The following is a 21,493-nucleotide window of genomic DNA, read 5'->3' on the forward strand; positions in this document are numbered from 1 at the left end:
TGATTGTGATAGAAACGCACTTGCCACCAACAGACATTGCACAACACTGCATTTTGAATACACTTGTGGATTATTTCTGTATGCCAGATGTCTAATTTCTCACATTAATGTCCACGCATCTTTGCCTACTATTGCCACAGATTAACTGCAGTGCAAGCCAACTTTTGTCATTAAAAATGCCTGTATCTTCTTCAGTAATAAATAAAAAAATAAATAAACCAATGACTGAATAAATAATTTATATTCTTTTCTTTCATGTTTTTTATTTATTTATTTATTTATTTTTTTTGCCAGTAACCACAACAGAGGAGTAGTACAGCAGGATATCAGTTTTAACATTGTAATTTTGGCCATGTTTCCAAATCAAGGGGTCAAACTAGCCAAGCAAAATATTACACTTAATAAGTTTGACTCAGACATTAGAATCAAACATGAATGTCTCAGAAGAATTAAGGACTTAATCTTTGCTCCTATATCTGCTTACGCAGAGTCGGTATGTGTGCACCATCAGCATTTTATATTTGTTAATGGACATGGGTTTCTGGAAGATCAGATTTGGGATAGGCTGGAGTGGCTAGTAGTCTTTCTCCTGTACTCTACATAAACACTCATATGTAGTGTCTCTAGTGGAGACTAGCATTACTATGCTAAATATGAGTAATGGGAGGCATATTGTTTAGGAAATGAATACCAAGTCCATTCAAACTCTTATTTCAAAATTATTGTGCACTGTGCCCAATTAGTGACCAACACAAAAGTCTGCATAATGATGGCACTGTGGCTCCTCAGCTGATGTCTTCTTTTCTTTTTCTACTTCCTGGCCTGTAAGTATGAACCAAAAGAAAAGTCTAGCAAGGCTAGACTTTCTACTGTGTGACTTAAAAAGAAAAAAAGTCATGGATATTCAGAACTGCCATATAGCTGAAACACCTGATGTCCTTAAAAGGTCATTTGCATGTATCCAATGTTGCCTCTAATACAAGAAGTTTAAGGAATCACACTGTGGAAAGTCTAGACTTGCTAGATTTTTCTTTTGGTTTTTACTGATTGTTTTTTCTGTGTGACCTTTTCACTAATTGTTTTGGCTTGTAAGTATGGGAACTGGCCTTGAGGCCAGTAAAGACTGGAGAAAGAAGTGTCAGACATCCCAGTAACAGCCAAAGTAAGGAGCAAATGGGGACTGAGATGCATCATGAGAAAAAAATGGGCATGTATGTTTCTTTTTCCAAGGCTTTCAGGGTTTTATGCATCCTTCAATACAAATGAGGAAGTAGACAAGTGAGTCATGTTACAGACTGCATACATTATAATACAGTCAGCATAAAAGTAATAAGATGTATTATCAGTATCATTTGGGAGGTCTATATTTATCAGCTGAAAGCAAGTTACCCCCTGTGATGAGAAAACTGGTAGAATATTTCCATAATAAACATGACTGAATTACACTACATGCAGTCTGAATACCTTTTGATAAGGTCTTTTCACAAAGGTTTTCTTAAGAAAGGCTGGCTATTTTTGAAACCACAAAAACATAGCTGATTTTACAATAATAAACTACAGAGCACGAGTGAATATAGACAGTGTTCACTGATTATTTCTTTCATTATCCCTTTTTTTTTCCTTTTAACAGTGAGCGGATCCGAACACCAGATGGAGGGCAGATCGCACTAGACTGGTTGGATAATATTTGCAGCCACCAGTATGTAGATTCCTCTTTAAGACCTACAGTACTGATCCTACCAGGACTAACTGGGACCAGCAATGAGACATATGTGCTGCATTTAGTGCAAGAAGTTGCATTTAAGGCCTACAGGTAAGGAACACATAAGGGCATTGGGAAACACCATAATGTAAAAATCTGAGATGTGGTGATGTGAAACAGTAGCCAACATGCCTCAAATACAGTTAATGGGATGGAAGTGGTCCTTAAAAGGTATAAGAAGCAGAACATTAATTGGACAAATGCAACATGTAGGCTGACATCTGGGTGCAGAAAGGAAATGATAGTAAAAAGTATAGTAGTGAAATTGTGGGTATGGTAACTACTCACATTTGAAAGCAACGGGTATGGATTCCTGTCCTCTAATATACAGTAACAGCAGGTTAATGAAAGTGGCAACAGTAGTTCACATGAAGCAGATGGAAGAGATTTTGAATGGTGGCAGGTAAAATACTATAATACTATAACGATGGATAAGGAAAGGCAGGATGTTCATCGTGCATACAGCTGCAGTCATAACAGATGGGTTCTTCTGCCGTCAGGCGGGTCCTCGGTCGGCCGAATTCCAAAGTCTAGGTCCGGCGTCGGTTGTCATCGCTTCTTCCCTGACGTCAGTGCGACAGGGGTATAAAAGAACCAGCCGACGCCATTTTATTCAGGCTTTCTTGCCGCGGTGCCTCAAGCAGAAGCAGTTCGCAAGTGCTGGTCGGCCAGCTCCTGAGATTACGAAAATTTGGAAACCAAGTCTTCTTAAAGCTAAGTACCCGTTGAACCTTTTCTTGCCTCAGACCGATGTCAGACAAAGTTAATAATTGTATTTCTTGTGGGAAGCAAATACGCATAAGGATTTCCATTCCTCTGTATACCTTGTTTAGGCCCAGACCGAGGTCTCGGCCTGCCGCTTTTGTGCTACATTCAACAAACGCACTATTAAGCATCGGGCGGAGTTCGCCCAGCATTATTTTGGATAAGCATTTAACTATACTATGTCGCGGATACTCCGACTCGGTTTTGTCTAAAACGAAAAGACAAGGACCGACACGCGAGGTCCGCGGCCTCTACCGACACCACGCCAAAGCCAGCTACACGTGGTCCGGTTCTCAGTGAGGCACCTACGCAGCCCCTGCCTACCGACGACCTGTCTTTGACGGTGTCTCCTGTACCCGAGGTCGCAGGCTCCTCGGCCCACACCCCGACTACAGATACCGAAGCCACTGTTGGCGTTGAAACTCAGAATGTGGACAGGTCCACCTCCACTCAAGGTGTCTTCAGACCTTCCTCTTCTTTCTCTATCAAGGCTTTCACTAAGTCTAAAGCAACCATGCACTCTAAGAGACCAGCTACACAGGGCCCATCTCCAGGCCCCATGCCTAAGAAACAGATGCTTAAAATGGCTGAGGATTTAATTACTCTTATCAGAGGTTCTCAGCCCCCTTCGGACAAAAGGCCTAGAGTGGAGGAAGATTCCCCCTCCTCTGATCAGGGCTCCATTATTTCAGAGCACTCTGATGATCAGGAACTTTCTTACTCCCCTTTTGAAGACTCTGATGCGGAGGAGTCCATCCTTCTGTATCCCCCTGAGGATTACTCATTTGGGGAAACTTTGCATACCTTAAGGGAACACTTCCACTGGGAAGGCCAGGATTATTCTGATTCCAAGAAAAGGCTCAGGGAATTTCTCTTGCTTCCTCAGCACAGGCCTCTGGCTATACCTCCTGTCTTGGACATCCTAGATGATGTTTACTCGGAGGCCTGCCTTAACCCGGACTCTCTACCTCCAACTCCAGTTAAGCCTGACAGGTACTACAGGGTCCCTGACTCACACCAATTTCTATACAAGAGCCATGCTGCTGACCCAGAAACCATCTCACAGGGCCCCAAGGGAGTTAAGGCCTCCATTGCTAAAAATCCATTACCTTCCGAGAGAGATTCCAGATCCTTAGAAAGGTGGGGAAAAAGGTATATACCTCGACTACCTTATCCATGAGGGCCTTAAACTGTCAGTTTCATATGCTAAAATACCAACAGTTTTGTTATCACAATTGAAAAGTAAAATGTCACAACCTGAACAACCAGACTTGAAGGAGTTGCAGGATTTGATGCATAGTGCAGAACAAGTGGGTAAGCATACCTTACAATGTGGTTTTGATGCTCTAGAGGCCTCATGCAGAGCTGCTGTTACAGGATCAGTCATACGTAGGCATGCCTGGCTCAAGGAACAAGCCTTGCCTGATCATGTCAAAGCTAAATTACTAGACGCCTCTTCAAAAGGATGTACTATTTGGTGCTAATGCTGAGGAGGTATTAAGGAAAATGGAGGAAAAGGCTAAATCAATGCAAACTGTGAAAGAATTTCTACAGGTTCAACCCACGTTTTAGTAGAAATTGGTCTTCCAAAAACTGGTCCTTTCCTGCCACAGACAGACCCCAAAGAGGCAGATACAGGCCGAGGGGCAGAGGACAATCCCAAGGATCGTATAGAGGCAGACAATGGCAAGCTCCTACACAAAGAGGTGGTGAGGACAACTCACAATCTTTCAGAAAGCAAACCCAATGACTTTCCCCTTTGCATGCCAACCAGGTCTCAAATGGCAGCCCTTAGGAGGAAAGCTGGCATTATTTTCAAAAATTGGCATATTGTCACAAAGGACAAATGGATCCTGGACATTATAAACAGAGGCTACAAATTCCATTTTCACACCTTCCAAAATGAGAGGCATGCCAAACCTGCCACACAATCAAAGGGAAGAGGCACAAAGGCAAATTACAGATCTCATAAACATGAAAGCTATTCAAGAGGTACCTACGCACGAACAAGGTCAAGGGTTTTATTCCAGGCTATTTCTGGTGCCAAGGAAGGGAAAAGATTGGAGACCTATTTTGGATCTAGCCATCCTAAACACATTTCTACTGCACAAAATTCAAGATGCACACTCTACAGCAGCTTCTTCCCATGCTGGGCAAGGAGTCTTGGCTGGTAACATTGGACCTCAAGGAGGCATACCTGCATGTCCCAATCAGACAAAATTGCAGAAGATACCTCAGATTTCTTGCAGGTTCAACTCATTATCAATTCTCTGCATTGCCCTTTGGCTTATCTACTGCGCCCAGAGTATTCACGAAATGCCTGGCATCAGTAATTGCCTACTGCAGACTTCAAGGGATACAAATATATCCCTATTTGGATGACTGCCTGATCCAAGCGGACAGCAAACACATTCTTCTGAAACATCTGGCTTATGTAATAATGTTATTGAACTCTGGGATACACGGTCAACAAAAAGAAATCAAGGCTAATACCCTCTCGGAAGATAATTTTCCTGGGTGCCAACTTGGACACAAACACCCAGATGGCCTACCTCACGCCAGAGAAGCAGGGGCAACTAATTCAATACTTCAGAACACTAGCAAATTGCACCAGGCTTACTGCAAGGAAAATCCTGCAGGCTCTGGGATTCATGGCATCTTGCATCTTACTAATCCCATGTGCAAAGCTGCATATGAGGAAACTACAGTGGTACCTGAAAAACATATGCTCTCAACACAGCCACAGTTTGGAATCAATAATGCCACTAATTCCATGTCTGCAAAAGGAATTTCTGTGGTGGGCTCAAGCATGTCAAACAAACACAGGTCTTCCTTTCAGCAAGCCTCAAGCAAATCAAGTCATCACAACAGACGCCTCGGACTACGCCTGGGGGGCGCACATGACAGATCGGTGCATTCAGGGCAAATGGTCCCAAAAAGAAAAGCACCTTCACATCAATCAAAAAGAAATGCTAGCAGTAATATATGCTATTATAGCTTTCAAGAACTTTCTACAACCAGGTCAACTATTGATAAGAACGGACAACACCACAGTTATGTGGTACATAAACAAGCAGGGAGGAACACATTCTTACCCTCTATGCAGACTGGCCATGTCACTTTGGAACATGGCCATGGACTTACAAATGGAACTACAAGCACAGTACTTGCCAGGCAAGGAAAACACGCTGGCAGACAACTTAAGCAGGAATATGACAGATCCACATGAATGGAAGTTGCATCCAAAAGTTTTTACAGAAATAATCCAAGAATGGGGAAGGCCAGACATAGATCTATTTGCCTCCCACAAAATCATCAATTGACAAAATTCTGCTCAAGGATCTTCCATCCAAAGGCCTGGAGAGTGGACGCTCTCTCTTTCAGCTGGACATCAATGACAGTTTATGCCTTCCCACCTCTTCCTCTGCTGCTCAAAGTTCTATTGAAGACCAGAGCAGACAGACCAAAGATGATCCTCATTGCTCCGGACTGGCCAAGGCAACACTGGTACCCACTCCTGAGGAGCCTGACGCATTCCACACCATGGACCCTGCCTCTAATGCCTCTTCTTCTGACTCAACACAGCTTCAAAACTCTTCACAGTCAGCTAAAAACACTCAATCTAGCCGCATGGAAGATTCCTTAGCATCACAGCAGGCCCTACTCTCCAAGGAGGTGCAGGATGTCATTTTGGAGGCCAGAAGGCCATCAACTAGAAAAGCTTACTCCAAAAAATGGAAACGTTTTGTGTCTGGAATGAGAAAAAGGGCCAGGATCCTGAAAACTGTGTTTACCTCAAATACTACAATATTTGACTGAACTGCTAAGCAGTGGTCTTTCTTTCTCCTCCATCAAAATCCATGCCTCAGCCATTTCTGCAGAATACAACACTGATCCACCTTTATTCTCTCACCCTCTCTTAAGACAGTTCCTCAGAGGGCTAAGAATTTAAGACCTCCAAGGAAACAACCAATGCCTGCTTGGGATCTTAATTTCATTCTGGAAAAACTGACCCTGCCTCCTTTTGAGCCAGCTGCTTCATCAGATTTGCAATATTTGTCCTGGAAAACAGCTTTCCTTCTGGCTATCACCTCAGCTCGTAGAGTTTCAGAATTACAGGCTCTCATGGCTGTCCAGCCTTTTATCATCTTCCATCAGGACAGAGTTTCCTTACGAACCAACCCCTCCTTTATGCCTAAAGTGGTATCCAGGGTAGCTTTAAATCAGGCCATACATTTACTACTTTTTATCCTAATCCTCAAAACAAAGGGGAGAGATTACTACATTCCTTGGAAATCCACAGACAACTGCGTTATCATTTGGACAGAACAAAGCCTTTCAGAAAATCAGAACAGCTCTTTGTGGCCTATGCAGTAGGAGCTCAAGGAAAGCCAATTTCCAAACAGACAATTTCAAAATGGATAGCCCACTGCATACGCTTTTGCTATTCCTTTCATGGCAAAACTGTACCTACAGGCATTAGAACTCATTCCACCAGGGCCACAGCCACCTCTGCAGCCTTCCTCAGAGGAGTTCCTACCAAGGATATTTTGGAAGCAGCCACTTGGAGTTCTGTGCATACCTTCTCCAAGCACTACAACCTACCATTATACTCCAGATCTAGAGCAGGCTTTGCCACTGCAGTCTTGCAGGGCATTTTGGCTCCTCCTAGTTACACCTAGTGCCTACCACCCCTTTCTTAGCTTTGGGATTCTACCCATCTGTTATGACTGCAGCTGTATGCACGATGAACATAGTACAGTTTTGTACCTACCATAAATGTAGCTGTTCGAGTGCTAATACAGCTGCAGTCCAGGTTTCCCTCCCTCCTTCCCCTCTAGGGGTATTCTTTTATGGTGTATTTGCTTGCAACTACTGTTTTTTGATTATATTGCATTGCATTATTACCTAATTTTATGTATTGCCTTCCTTCTGGGGGCACCTGACATCTGGGGCAAGAAAAACTGAATAAAATGGCGTCGGCTGGTTCTTTTATACCCCTGTCGCACTGACGTCAGGGAAGAAGCGACAACAACCGACGCCAGACCTAGACTTTGGAATTCGGCCGACCGAGGACCCGTCTGACGGCAGGAGAACCCATCTGTTATGACTGCAGCTGTATTAGCACTCGAACATCTACATTTATGGTAGGTACAAAACTGTACTTTATCCTCTTTGAATAAACAGGAAGTAGTGATGTTGTATAGCTCCAGGAGTCTAGTTAATAAAATGAGAGAGCAAAAACAGTTGTCTGTCTATGTACATAATTGAATAAATTACTTGAAACCTCAACAAGGCATCTTCATTCCTCCCAAAAGGGAGGGCATCAGACAGAGAATCTCCTAGATCTGCTAACTAAGTGGTTTTATCACTTTGTACTCTTTCTTGTTAGTCCTTTCACCCTCTATGTCACAAATGGGCTACCAGACCTGACTCAGGCTTTCTGGATTACCTATGTTTTTTCATTCACAACGTAGTTAAGAAGTGATGGGATTGCAGCAGGTGTGCTGCTTAGAGGGCATGTAACATTCCTTGCATACCTCACACACAAGCTTAGAGTTTCGGGCAGATACATTAATTAATTAATTTATTGACTGATTTATGACAGCTGGTACGTGGAGCCATTTGTTACAGCTTGGACATGCTTCTTGTCCACTGCTTTTTATTCATCATGGTCACACCAACCCATATTCTTAAGGTTCCCCCATATGCTTTGATCTTTCAGTGGCACAGCAGACTAGGTGCTTACCCACCATTACCCAATTTCTACAGTGCACCTTGTAGACCAAACTGCTATCCACAGTAAGATATTTGCTTGAATCCTTCAGCACAGTGGATGTGTGACATGCTGCTTTCTTGCTTCCAGTGAGACTAAGTTTGATATCTTTTCAGCTTTCCTCTTTTGGGTTGCTACAGATGGATAGATAGATAGATAGATAGATAGATAGATAGATAGATAGATAGATAGATAGATAGATAGATAGATAGATAGATAGATAGATAGATAGATAGATAAATGGATATATAGATAGATAAGTCATATAAGCTACAATCTATTTGTCTCTCTATCCTTTTTTGACTGGGTTTGCCCCCTAGGCTAATAGCCACTTTTCAGGGGAGACCCAAGGTGGTATTTATACTACTAGGGAAAATTTGTCCAGGGCGTTAAGGAACTTCCCCTTACTTTTTTTGATAGGTGCCATGGGATCTTTTACATTCACCTGAGCTACCACCTCCAGTTCGGACAGATGTGGTCTTGGATTAACATCTCATCCAAAGGACAAATTGACACATTTAATGTTTCATTTAATTTTGTTAAAAGAGTAAGTGGATTGATCTAAGGTCTATTTTTAGCCACTATGTAGGCTATTAGGCAACAACATATACTACAACACTCTCCATATGCAACTTTATTCAGAGCAACAAAGAGAGTATGTACTTTGGTAATGCAGCAAAACAACAGTAAGGATAGTAAACATACTAGCAAGATGTCATTGTAAAACATTAGTAGGTTTGTTATAATAGAAATTGGTTTTAATTTGTGCAATAAAGTATACAAAAATATGTCGCAATATGAAAACTGTTTTATATGTACAAGACATGGGTGCATTTAGGCATAATCAGTGTACTCAAATGAATACATCTTTTCTGAGCAGTTCTCAGAGAAGTTATAGCTCAAATAGCACAGAATGTTTAGAACTCTCTAAATTAGTGCCTGTTGTAGAGAGGTATTATTACCTGATAGGAATGCACCAGCAAAAATAGCCTTTTGTATGTTCATAAGTGGCATCAGTAGAAAATAATGAGTCCCTCTCATAAGTGTATAAGGGCAACATTTTGAGGATTGAGTATATTTTTTAAATGATAGGTGTGTGGTGGGGATAACACCATGAGATTTAAGTACAAAATATAAATTTCCAGCTGCACACCTGGAACAAGAGAGCTGCTTTGGAACATTATGTGAAAGTTACGATACTAGTTCAGTAAAAACGTTCAGTAACAGCACATAGTTTCTAAGTGAGCACTTGGGCTTCAAACCAGTTGTTTTACATTAGGAAGGTTTGTGGCCTGCACTGTGGTGGCAGGACAGGTAGCTTACATCCTTCTAAGTTGGGAAATGCTGATTGAGGCTCAGTGTCTGTTATTCTAAAAGTGTATTAGTTCTGGTTTAAGCACTTGGGCTTCAGGCCAGTTATTTTACATTAAGAAGGTTTGTGGTCTGCACTCTTCTGGGAGGAGAGGCTGGACTCTGCCCTTCTGAGCTGGGAATTTCTGGTTAAAGGCTTATAGTGCCTGCATATTTGAACTGTTTCTTACTGAAATTGGTACACATTGTTTGCTGTAGCATAGACTAGATCCAGGCCTGCTGAATCTAGCTTTGTTTGTATGCTTGTTGTTTGTTTGCTTGTTATTTCCCTGAAATGCTAATTCCACCTAAAATGCGGCTTTTCAGCGTTTCTGTGGATCCCTAGTGATATATGCATTGCTTACTGTACTTATTTCCTTGTTTCACTTGAAAGAAAGCTACTGTTTGTCGTTTTTGCATTTAAGTTACCTGTAACACATTGCATTTAAGTTACCTGGCACTTGCTCACTAAAGCAATTATATAAGTCAGCACTAAAAAATTAAAAGCACTACACCCTCACAAACTCCCCTTGAGTACCTTGCTCCCCATTGGCACTTTTTTTCAATTATAAAGGAATTCCCAATACTATTCTAGCATGTCCAAAGGTCAGTTGTCAATCTCCTCTCGGTCCAGCTGGTGAATCTGGGAATCTTGAGGCAATGTTACAACTGCCTCATGTACACAGACAACCCTCTCCTCCTCCCAACAAATTCCAACACATGTGAGAGATGCAACCATATAGCCAAACTGGAGGCTAAGCTCTCTCAACTCAGTACTGGCGTAACCAGTCAGGAGGAGAAGGAAACCACACTCACTACAATTCCAGTCTCACATAGACCTACCACAACAGCAAACCAAACACATAAACACACAAAAACATACTGGAGGCTCTAAATAAAAATCTGCCTAAGCAGCAGAGACCTCCAGCATACACCCAAGCAACCGCTACCCCAAAACAAAACATGTGCAACACATAGCTCACAAAGCCAGTGTGCCGAACAGTCACAGCCCTTAAGGCTAAACAACACACCTGATACACTTGTAATAGGTGACTCTATCGTCAAGCACACTGGCGTCCCGCTCACCAGGCTGAACAAGGAGAAGGTCACGGTGAGCTGCCTGTCGGGCTAGGATCCACCACATAACACAAGCACTCAGGTCACTCCAAGGCAAGTACAAATATGACTCAGTCATTGTCCATGCTGGTGTGAATGACCTGAGGCGTACCTCCCTGCACTACATGAAAATAGACATAGAGGAGCTCTCTGAGCATGTAGCCCAGGCCGGTATGACCCTGACCTTGAGTAGCATCTTACCCTCACCAAGAATGATGCCACAATATGAAGACAAGATGATCAATTTCAACAATTGGCTTAAGTATTGGTGTCATTCAAAGGGGATCAATGCCTGTCAGCCGGGATGACATGCTCGACAAGCCACGATGCTTCGCTAGGGACGGCTTGCACCTGTCACCCCTGGGCTTTCGGATATTGGCAAAGGGTCTTGCTACCCCCATAGTGCCTTTTTTATGCAAGCTCAAAAGACAAACCCACCTCCATAGGTATCACAAGGGATAAGAAACTAAGAGTAATGCTACTCAACGCCAGAAGTCTAAACCTCAAGATGCACGCACTCAAAACTCTCCTTAACATGGAGAACATCAATATCTGTGCAGTAACAGAAACCTGGTTCAAGGCTCCCGAGAGCACCCCAGCACTACCAGGTTATACCTCATACAAGGGTAAAAAATTAAGCCTCAAGGTTTTTACTGATTGTTTTTTCTGTGTGACCTTTTCACTAATTGTTTTGGCTTGTAAGTATGGGAACTGGCCTTGAGGCCAGTAAAGACTGGAGAAAGAAGTGTCAGACATCCCAGTAACAGCCAAAGTAAGGAGCAAATGGGGACTGAGATGCATCATGAGAAAAAAATGGGCATGTATGTTTCTTTTTCCAAGGCTTTCAGGGTTTATGCATCCTTCAATACAAATTAGGAAGTAGACAAGTGAGTCATGTTACAGACTGTATACATTATAATACAGTCAGCATAAAAGTAATAAGATGTATTGTCAGTATCATTTGGGAGGTCTATATTTATCAGCTGAAAGCAAGTTACCCCCTGTGATGAGAAAACTGGTAGAATATTTCCATAATAAACATGACTGAATTACACTACATGCAGTCTGAATACCTTTTGATAAGGTCTTTTCACAAAGGTTTTCTTAAGAAAGGCTGGCTGTTTTTGAAACCACAAAAACATAGCTGATTTTACAATAATAAACTACAGAGCACGAGTGAATATGGACAGTGTTCACTGATTATTTCTTTCATTATCCCTTTTTTTTTCCTTTTAACAGTGAGCGGATCCGAACACCAGATGGAGGGCAGATCGCACTAGACTGGTTGGATAATGTTTGCAGCCACCAGTATGTAGATTCCTCTTTAAGACCTACAGTACTGATCCTACCAGGACTAACTGGGACCAGCAATGAGACATATGTGCTGCACTTAGTGCAAGAAGTTGCATTTAAGGCCTACAGGTAAGGAACACATAAGGGCACTGGGAAACACCATAATGTAAAAATCTGAGAAGTGGTGATGTGAAACAGTAGCCAACATGCCTCAAATACAGTTAATGGGATGGAAGTGGTCCTTAAAAGGTATAAGAAGCAGAACATTAATTGGACAAATGCAACATGTAGGATGACATCTTGGTGCAGAAAGGAAATGATAGTAAAAAGTACAGTAGTGAAATTGTGGGTATGGTAACTACTCACATTTTAAAGCAACAGGTATGGATTCCTGTCCTCTAATATACAGTAACAGCAGGTTAATGAAAGTGGCAACAGTAGTTTACATGAAGCAGATGGAAGATATTTTGAATGGTGGCAGGTAAAATACTATAATACTATAAAGATGGATAAGGAAAGGCAGGTTATCCTCTTTGAATAAACAGGAAGTAGTGATGTTGTATAGCTCCAGGAGTCTAGTTAATAAAATGAGAGAGCAAAAACAGTTGTCTGTCTACGTACATAACTGAATAAATTACTTGAAACCTCAACAAGGCATCTTTATTCCTCATAAAAGGGAGGGCATCAGAGAGAGAATCTCCTAGATCTGCTAACTAAGTGGTTTTATCACTTTGTACTCTTTCTTGTTAGTCCTTTCACCCTCTATGTCATAAATGGGCTACCAGACCTGACTCAGGCTTTCTGGATTACCTATGTTTTTTTCATTCACAATGTAGTTAAGAAGTGATGGGATTGCAGCATGTGTGCTGCTTAGAGGGCATGTAACATTCCTTGCATACCTCACACACAAGCTTAGAGTTTCGGGCAGATACATTAATTAATTAATTTATTGACTGATTTATGACAGCTGGTACATGGAGCCATTTGTTACAGCTTGGACATGCTTCTTGTCCACTGCTTTTTATTCATCATGGTCACACCAACCCATATTCTTAAGATTCCCCCATATGCTTTGATCTTTCAGTGGCACAGCAGACTAGGCTCAGACTAGACCCACCATTACCCAGTTTCTACAGTGTACCTTGTAGACCAAACTGCTATCCGCAATAAGATATTTGCTTGAATCCTTCAGCACAGTGGATGTGTGACATGCTGCTTTCTTGCTTCCAGTGAGACTAAGTTTGATATCTTTTCAGCTTTCCTCTTGTGGGTTGCTACAGATAGATAGATAGATAGATAGATAGATAGATAGATAGATAGATAGATAGATAGATAGATAGATAGATAGATAGATAGATAAATGGATATAGAAATAGATAAGTCATATAAGCTACAATCTATTTGTCTATCTGTCCTTTTTTGACTGGGTTTGCCCCCTAGGCTAATAGCCACTTTTCAGGGGAGACCCAAGGTGGTATTTATACTACTAGGGAAAATTTGCTCAGGGCGTTAAGGAACTTCCCCTTGCTTTTTTTGATAGGTGCCATGGGATCTTTTACATTCACCTGAGCTACCACCACCAGTTCGGACAGATGTGGTCTTGGATTAACATCTCATCCAAAGGACAAATTGACACAATTAATGTTTCATTTAATTTTGTTAAAAGAGTAAGTAGATTGATCTAAGGTCTATTTTTAGCCACTATGTAGGCTATTAGGCAACAACATATACTACAACACTCTTCATATGCAACTTTATTCAGAGCAACAAAGAGAGTATGTACTTTGGTAATGCAGCAAAACAACAGTAAGGATAGTAAACATACTAGCAAGATGTCATTGTAAAACATTAGTAGGTTTGTTATAATAGAAATTGGTTTTAATTTGTGCAATAAAGTATACAAAAATATGTCACAATATGAAAACTGTTTTATATGTACAAGACATGGGTGCATTTAGGCATAGTCAGTGTACTCAAATGAATACATCTTTTCTGAGCAGTTCTCAGAGAAGTTATAGCTCAAATAGCACAGAATGTTTAGAACTCTCTAAATTAGTGCCTGTTGTAGAGAGGTATTATTACCTGATAGGAATGCACCAGCAAAAGTAGCCTTTTGTATGTTCATAAGTGGCATCAGTAGAAAATAATGAGTCCCTCTCATAAGTGTATAAGGGCAACATTTTGAGGATTGAGTATATTTTTTAAATGATAGGTGTGTGGTGGGGATAACACCATGAGATTTAAGTACAAAATATAAATTTCCAGCTGCACACCTGGTACAAGAGAGCTGCTTTGGAAGATTGTGAAAGTTACGATACTAGTTCAGTAAAAACGTTCAGTAACAGCACATAGTTTCTAAGTGAGCACTTGGGCTTCAGACCAGTTGTTTTACATTAGGAAGGTTTGTGGCCTGCACTGTGGTGGCAGGACAGGTAGCTTACATCCTTCTAAGTTGGGAACTGCTGATTGAGGGCTCAGTGTCTGTTATTCTAAAAGTGTATTAGTTCTGGTTTAAGCACTTGGGCTTCAGGCCAGTTATTTTACATTAAGAAGGTTTGTGGTCTGCACTCTTGTGGGAGGAGAGGCTGGACTCTGCCCTTCTGAGCTGGGAATTTCTGGTTAAAGGCTTATAGTGTCTGCATATTTGAACTGTTTCTTACTGAAATTGGTACACATTGTTTGCTGTAGCATAGACTAGATCCAGGCCTGCTGAATCTAGCTTTGTTTGTATGCTTATTGTTTGTTTGCTTGTTATTTCCCTGAAACGCTAATTCCACCTAAAATGTGGCTTTTCAGCGTTTCTGTGGATCCCTAGTGATATATGCATTGCTTACTGTACTTATTTCCTTGTTTCACTTGAAAGAAAGTTACTGTTTGTCGTTTTTGCATTTAAGTTACCTGTAACACATTGCATTTAAGTTACCTGGCACTTGCTCACTAAAGCAATTATATAAGTCAGCACTAAAAAATTAAAAGCACTACACCCTCACAAACTCCCCTTGAGTAACTTGTTCCCCATTGGCCCTTTTTTCAATTATAAAGGAATTCCCAATACTATTCTAGCATGTCCAAGGGTCAGTTGTCAATCTCCTCTCCGGTCCAGCTGGTGAATCTGGGAATCTTGAGGCAATGTTACAACTGCCTCATGTACACAGACAACCCTCTCCTCCTCCCAACAAATTCCAACACATGTGAGAGATGCAACCATATAGCAAACTGGAGGCTAAGCTCTCTCAACTCAGTACTGGTGTAACCAGTCAGGAGGAGAAGGAAACCACACTCACTACAATTCCAGTATCACATAGACCTACCACGACAGCAAACCAAACACATAAACACACAAAACATACTCGAGGCTCTAAATAAAATCTACCTAAGCAGCAGAGACCTCCAAAGCATACACCCAAGCAACGCTACCCCAGAACAAAACATGTGCAACACATAGCTCACAAAGCCAGTGTGCCGAACAGTCACAGCCCTTAAGGCTAAACAACACACCTGATACACTTGTAATAGGTGACTCTATCGTCAGGCACACTGACGTCCCGCTCACCAGGCTGAACAAGGAGAAGGTCACGGTGAGCAGCCTGTCGGGCGCTAGGATCCGCCACATAACACAAGCACTCAGGTCACTCCAAGGCAAGTACAAATATGACTCAGTCATTGTCCATGCTGGTGTGAATGACCTGAGACGTACCTCCCTGGATTACATGAAAATAGACATAGAGGAGCTCTCTAAGCATGTAGCCCAGGCCGGTATGACCCTGACCTTGAGTAGCATCTTACCCTCACCAAGAATGATGCCACAGTATGAAGACAAGATGATCAATTTCAACAATTGGCTTAAGTATTGGTGTCATTCAAAGGGGATGCCTGTCTGCCTGGGATGACATGCTCGACAAGCCACGATGCTTAGCTAGGGGCGGCTTGCACCTGTCACCCTGGGCTTTGGATATTGGCAAAGGCTCTTGCTACCCCATAGTGCCTTTTAGGCAAGGCTCAAAAGACAAACCCACCTCCATAGGTATCACAAGGGATAAGAAACTAAGAGTAATGCTACTCACCGCCAGAAGTCTAAACCTCAAGATGCACGCACTCAAAACTCTCCTTAGCATGGAGACCATTGATATCTGTGCAGTAACAGAAACCTGGTTCAAGGCTCCCAAGAGCACCCCAGCACTACCAGGTTATACCTCATACCATGCTTTTTGGCCCCAAAACTTGGACCGAACCACAAAAGGAGGGGGAGTATCAATATTCATCAAAGATACCCACACCTCCAGGTTGGTGGCACAGCACGAAGCATCAGAGACTATCCATGTGCAACTAACAGTGGGTAAAACTGCCTTCCAGTTTATAGCCTGCTACAAACCATCCTCCCAAACCCAGGAACCCCACTCGGCCTTCCTAAGAACACTGGAAAATATGAAGGTCTCTCCAAATACCATTATATTGGGCGACTTCAACTACCCAAACATAGACTGGGAGCATTACTCTAGCTCCAACACCCTAGCCCAAAGGTTCCTAGAATTTATAAACTCAAATGCTATGGAACAACTTGTTACCACTCCCACAAGAGGGGAAAACATACTGGACCTGATCATCACCAACATGGGGACTCTATGCTCCAGACCAGAAGTGTATCCCTCACTGGTAAGATCAGACCATAAACTAATCTCACTGGATATTCACATCCCGACCCCACCCCCTGCCCAGAAAACCACAGTGAAAAACTTCTCTAAAGCAAATTTCACACTCCTCAAAACCGAGGTGGAATCCTTCAAAGCCCCAGGGCCTGTGGAAAGTATGGCCCAGACCGCAGAATCCTTTATAAACGCATTCTATGAACACCTTCAGGAATGCATGGATCATGCAATCCCAAATAAAACCAAGACCCAATCCTCCAAAGGCAGACGTCCTGTCTGGTGGACCCCAGCCATAAACAAACTATACAATAGAAGGAGGAAGCTACTATATGATAGAGCAAAATCCCAAAAAGGGAGGGCATCTCTGATCAGTATTAGCAAAAAACTACGAGCACTCATAAAATCGTCTAAGGCCAGCTTCGAGAGAAAAATTGCACAGGACACTAAGGATAATCACAAGGCTTTCTTTAGTTATGTTAGGAACCTGTGTGGGAATTCCCAGATATGCTCAGAATTAGTCCAAAATGACAAAAAATACACAAAACCCACAGACATTGCCAACATCCTAGCTGACAGGTTCAGCGCAAACTTCTCACCCCCCCTCCCCACCAAAAGGGCAAATATCTATCCCAGCAGAGTGCTGCCCCCCCTGACATCTCGGATGCTCAGGTAAGAGCCGCTCTCTCCAAAGCAAAAAACACAGCATCAATGGGACCAGACAGTGTCCCAGGCTGCATCCTACATGAACTCCAAGAAGAGCTAAACTCAAACATAAAACTACTGTTCAATTTCAGCCTTACTACAGGATATGTACCCAAAGAGTGACGTACAGCAACAGTGGTCCCTCTCCACAAAGGTGGTGCCTCAACAGATCCTGGAAACTATCGCCCCATAAGCCTGACTAGCTTGGTCTGCAAAGCTATGGAAAGGATCATCATGGACCTCATAAATAAAGATATTGGGGACCTACAGACACTGGATCCTACCCAGTTTGGTTTGTTAAGGGCAGATCCTGCCTCTTAAACCTGGTTGATTTCTTTGAAACAGACACCAAGGCCATTGACGAGGGGAAGGTGGTCCACACAGCCTACCTGGACCTCGCAAAAGCCTTCGATACAATACCCCACTCAGGCATTATAGATAAGCTCACCAGCTTAAATATAAACCCCTATGTCACTAGATGGGATGCAAACTGGCTCAAGGACAGAACCCACATGGTTAGAATTGCTGGATCCATGTCAGACTCCAAACCAGTTACAAGTAGCGTCCCACAAGGCTCAGTCCTTGGACTTCTCTTGTTCGGTATATATTTCTCGGAGGTACAGGCCAACACGGAAGGACTGTTACTGACCAAGTTCGCAGATGACTGCAAACTGGGCGCCATAATCGACTCTCCAGCCGACACAAGCATCCTCCAAAAGGGCCTCATAGAAACAGACAGCTGGTGCCAGAGCCATGGCCTCAAGCTAAACGCCAAAAAGTGTATAGTCATCCCCTTTGGCAAAAACAAAGTGCCCACAAATTACCACATAGGTGGTAATCCATTAAGTACAGAAGAAGTAAATAGGGACCTGGGGACCCAAGTTGATAGCAATCTCTCATTTGACAACCACGTGGCCAAAGTGGTTAGAAAAACATTTTATATAGCCCACCTAATCATGAAGGGATTCACATCTAGATCAGGGGAGGTCATCATGCCTCTTTACTCATCCCTCATCAGGCCCATAATTTAGTACAATGCCCCTTTTAGGATGTTCCTTACCAGACACCTGCAGCAACTGGAAAGACCCCAAAAGTACCTCACCAAGAGGATCAAAGGCCTCAAACAGATGCCATATGCTGCCCGGTTAAAGAAACTCCAGCTCTACTCAGTGGCATACCACCTGCTCAGAGGCGATCTGTGCCTGACGTATAAAGCCATGTCCAACCCAGAATGAATGGACATGCTGCACCTCAGAAAATCCAAATCCCATCGAGCTACGCGCTCAAGAGACTTGAACTTCAGCACTGAAATAAATAGGATATGCTGGAGGGACAGATTCATAACCCAGAGGCTCCCTTCACTCTGGAATAAAGTCCCAGTCCAGGTTAGGCAGAGTCCCTCATTGACTCTCTTCAAGAGGAATCTTGATGAGTGGATGGGAGATCGTAGGTTTACCCCGGGTATCACTTCTGTGTCACTGTTAGACAGAGGCACAGTATACTAACCTCGAAAAAGGGCATAGCAAAATTAATTTAAAATGGGTGGCGAAAGCCAAACACACTCTGGCTAGGCTTATAAATGCCCTAGGGCAGATAGCCTAGTATGAATCTATGAACCTATGAACCTAAGTGAGGCTTATTGCCTTTCCTCTGTTTATGAGAAGACCCAAGCAAGGGAAAAGGCATCCAGTGTAACCAAAACAGCATTACAGACTCACTGTAGGACAAGTACCTCATCATGTACAGCATAACCTGTGCCTGCTATCTCATGCTGATTACAGACATGCCCTTGGGCAATTTGTTCTTGTGACTGAGAAGAAAAGCCAAATATCACCTCGCTCAAGATGTAAACTGATACTAGGAGCTATGTCCCCATCAGCTGCTCTGTTTCACATACAGATGGTGTACCAGCTTTATTAGGCAGTATGGCTGCCTGATCTGCTATTGAAAGTCTGGGCAATAAAACAGTAAGACACAGAAGTATCCAGGTGAGCAGAGCTCTCACCAAATATGCTGTAAATGAGACCAATAACTGTTATCTGACAGGGCATCACCACACATCATCAGCCAGATGTCACACAAGATGTGACCCACTGAGTATGCAGGACCAATGATCAACTTGGTTTGTGGGGTCATGGGAAAATCATAGCTACAAGAAATAATGCAGGGGTGGTAGAAAAGTTCAGGTTCTCCTCTCCATTTTAAGTTCTCTGATATATATATTTTTTGAGATGATTATGTTGAATTCCTGCACATTATATTTTTTTCCCTGCTTCTCCCCTTTAGACTTCACTACAGTGTGAATTTTTTTTGTGCCACCCACACATTAGTGGGAAGATTTGTTTCCATGTTCTATTTTTCATTCTTCCTTTCCCTTGTGCAGTCTGGTTAGGCAGAGTCTCCATCTTACTGATTTGCCTACCCACATTCCCAAAACATATATATATGTACCATACAATTTCTTGCCAGTACCCGAAGCTCTCCTTCCACTTTTCCTCCTCTAACCTGTTGCTTGTGTAGACCATCCATAATCCGAGCTCTTGGTCCTATGTGGGTTGTAGTAACTTCAATGCTGCCGTTATTGTTCTTGCTTCCTTTGATTCTTCATCTCTCCTTTCCCAGACTTCCTCCATCTTTCCTGCATCTTTCAGTTTTATGTTTAAAATACACAACACTTTGCCCACGTCTGGTTCCTTGGTATGTGGGTGTTCTTAGGTGGTTTGCCACTTTTTGAAACATGCCAGAACTATTAAAAATAAACAAGAGGAAAACGAAGCCCAAGCTGTTTTAAAAGTCTAGTAGTTTTAGCAAATTAGTAAATCAGAGTTAAAAATCTCTAACCGTTTTTCGATTAACCAGCATCTAAGTAAAACTTTCAAATATTTTCTTGAGAACATTGTTTTTATTGAGAAAATATTTGAAAGTTTTACTTCGATGCTGGTTAATTGAAAAAAAGTTAGAGATGTTTTACTCTGATTTACTCATACTTTAAAACTACTAGACTTTTAAAACAGTTTGGGCTTTGTTTTCCTCTGGTTTATTTTTATTATTTGCATCTTTCAGTTTCTGCATTTCATTTTCCCCTCCTCTTTTTCCTTATGTCCCTGAATATTTTTTCCAATGCTCTTTCCATTCCAGTCTGCCCATTTTTTACCAGTGCCTTCTCTTGTATTTGTTTTTTCGGGGTTCCTTCTTCCTGGATTCCCTCTGATTTCCTCAAGTGTTCCCTCCATTTCTGCTACCCTTGTCCAGATATCTCTTTCCCAAACTTTTCATCTTCTCCTCTTATAGTCACTTTTTCTGCTCAGGCTTTTTAGAGCACATGACCCAGGTTCGTTATATATTTACCTTCTAGAATCTTTTCTCGATTTCTTTTTTTAGCACTTCTCTTTTACATGGTTCTCCTTACAGTCTTGTTTCCTACCTCATGCCTCCCATTTGTTCTTTTTTCTTGAAGTTTTGTCCACTGGAAGATTTTCTAAGTCTACAGTCGCACCTTTATTAATAACAATATGAACATCCCATTTCATAGTTTTTCAATTTTTACCAACTCAGTTACAACTTTGCAAAATAATTAGTATATAAAGAACCTTAAAAATATAAACGTTTACACATATCAATACCTAGATTACAACTGTCCAAAAATTATCTTTCTGTACCTAAACATCTATTTACAATCTAAACAAAAGATTTTGTAACAAGTTACACCAATCTGAACCCTCCTGTACCCCTTCAGGTACCCCCAACAGTTTATCTAAATGACCTTCAGTATATCTTAGCCAAGGAGGCCATCTGGCAACATACTTGGGATACATTCTTCCACCCTAATGCATTCCTCCTCTCTCCTTTGCTCCACTATTAACCTCCTCAGGTCTTGTATTCTTGGACTGTCCTTTTTTTCCCATTTCGTTGAAATTGTTTTCTTAAAGTAACTATCCACTCTAGTTCCTGTAATCCCCTACTAATGTCCATCTTCTCTCCCATTCCTAGTAAATACTGATCTACTGACAAAGTTATATTCTTACAAATCGGGTTACATAACATCATGACAACTTTAATCCTTCCCCTTTTCTCGTCCTCCTC

The 21,493-nt window shown here is 42.0% G+C and overlaps 1 protein-coding gene across 1 annotated transcript in view; it reads left to right on the plus strand.

Annotated features, from left to right (window-relative positions):
• LOC122794867 (protein ABHD1-like) overlaps positions 1-21,493 on the plus strand; it is a 406,644-nt gene that overhangs the window by 160,351 nt on the left and 224,800 nt on the right. The window contains exons 3-4 of the mRNA XM_044063466.1: positions 1,631-1,813; positions 12,009-12,191. Coding sequence (XP_043919401.1) covers positions 1,631-1,813; positions 12,009-12,191 — 366 coding nt within the window. The remainder of the gene's footprint in view (positions 1-1,630; positions 1,814-12,008; positions 12,192-21,493) is intronic.

This window comes from Protopterus annectens, chromosome 2.part1, assembly GCF_019279795.1.
Source record: "Protopterus annectens isolate FY-2018-M chromosome 2.part1, PAN1.0, whole genome shotgun sequence".
Classification (NCBI taxonomy): Eukaryota; Metazoa; Chordata; order Ceratodontiformes; family Protopteridae; genus Protopterus; species Protopterus annectens.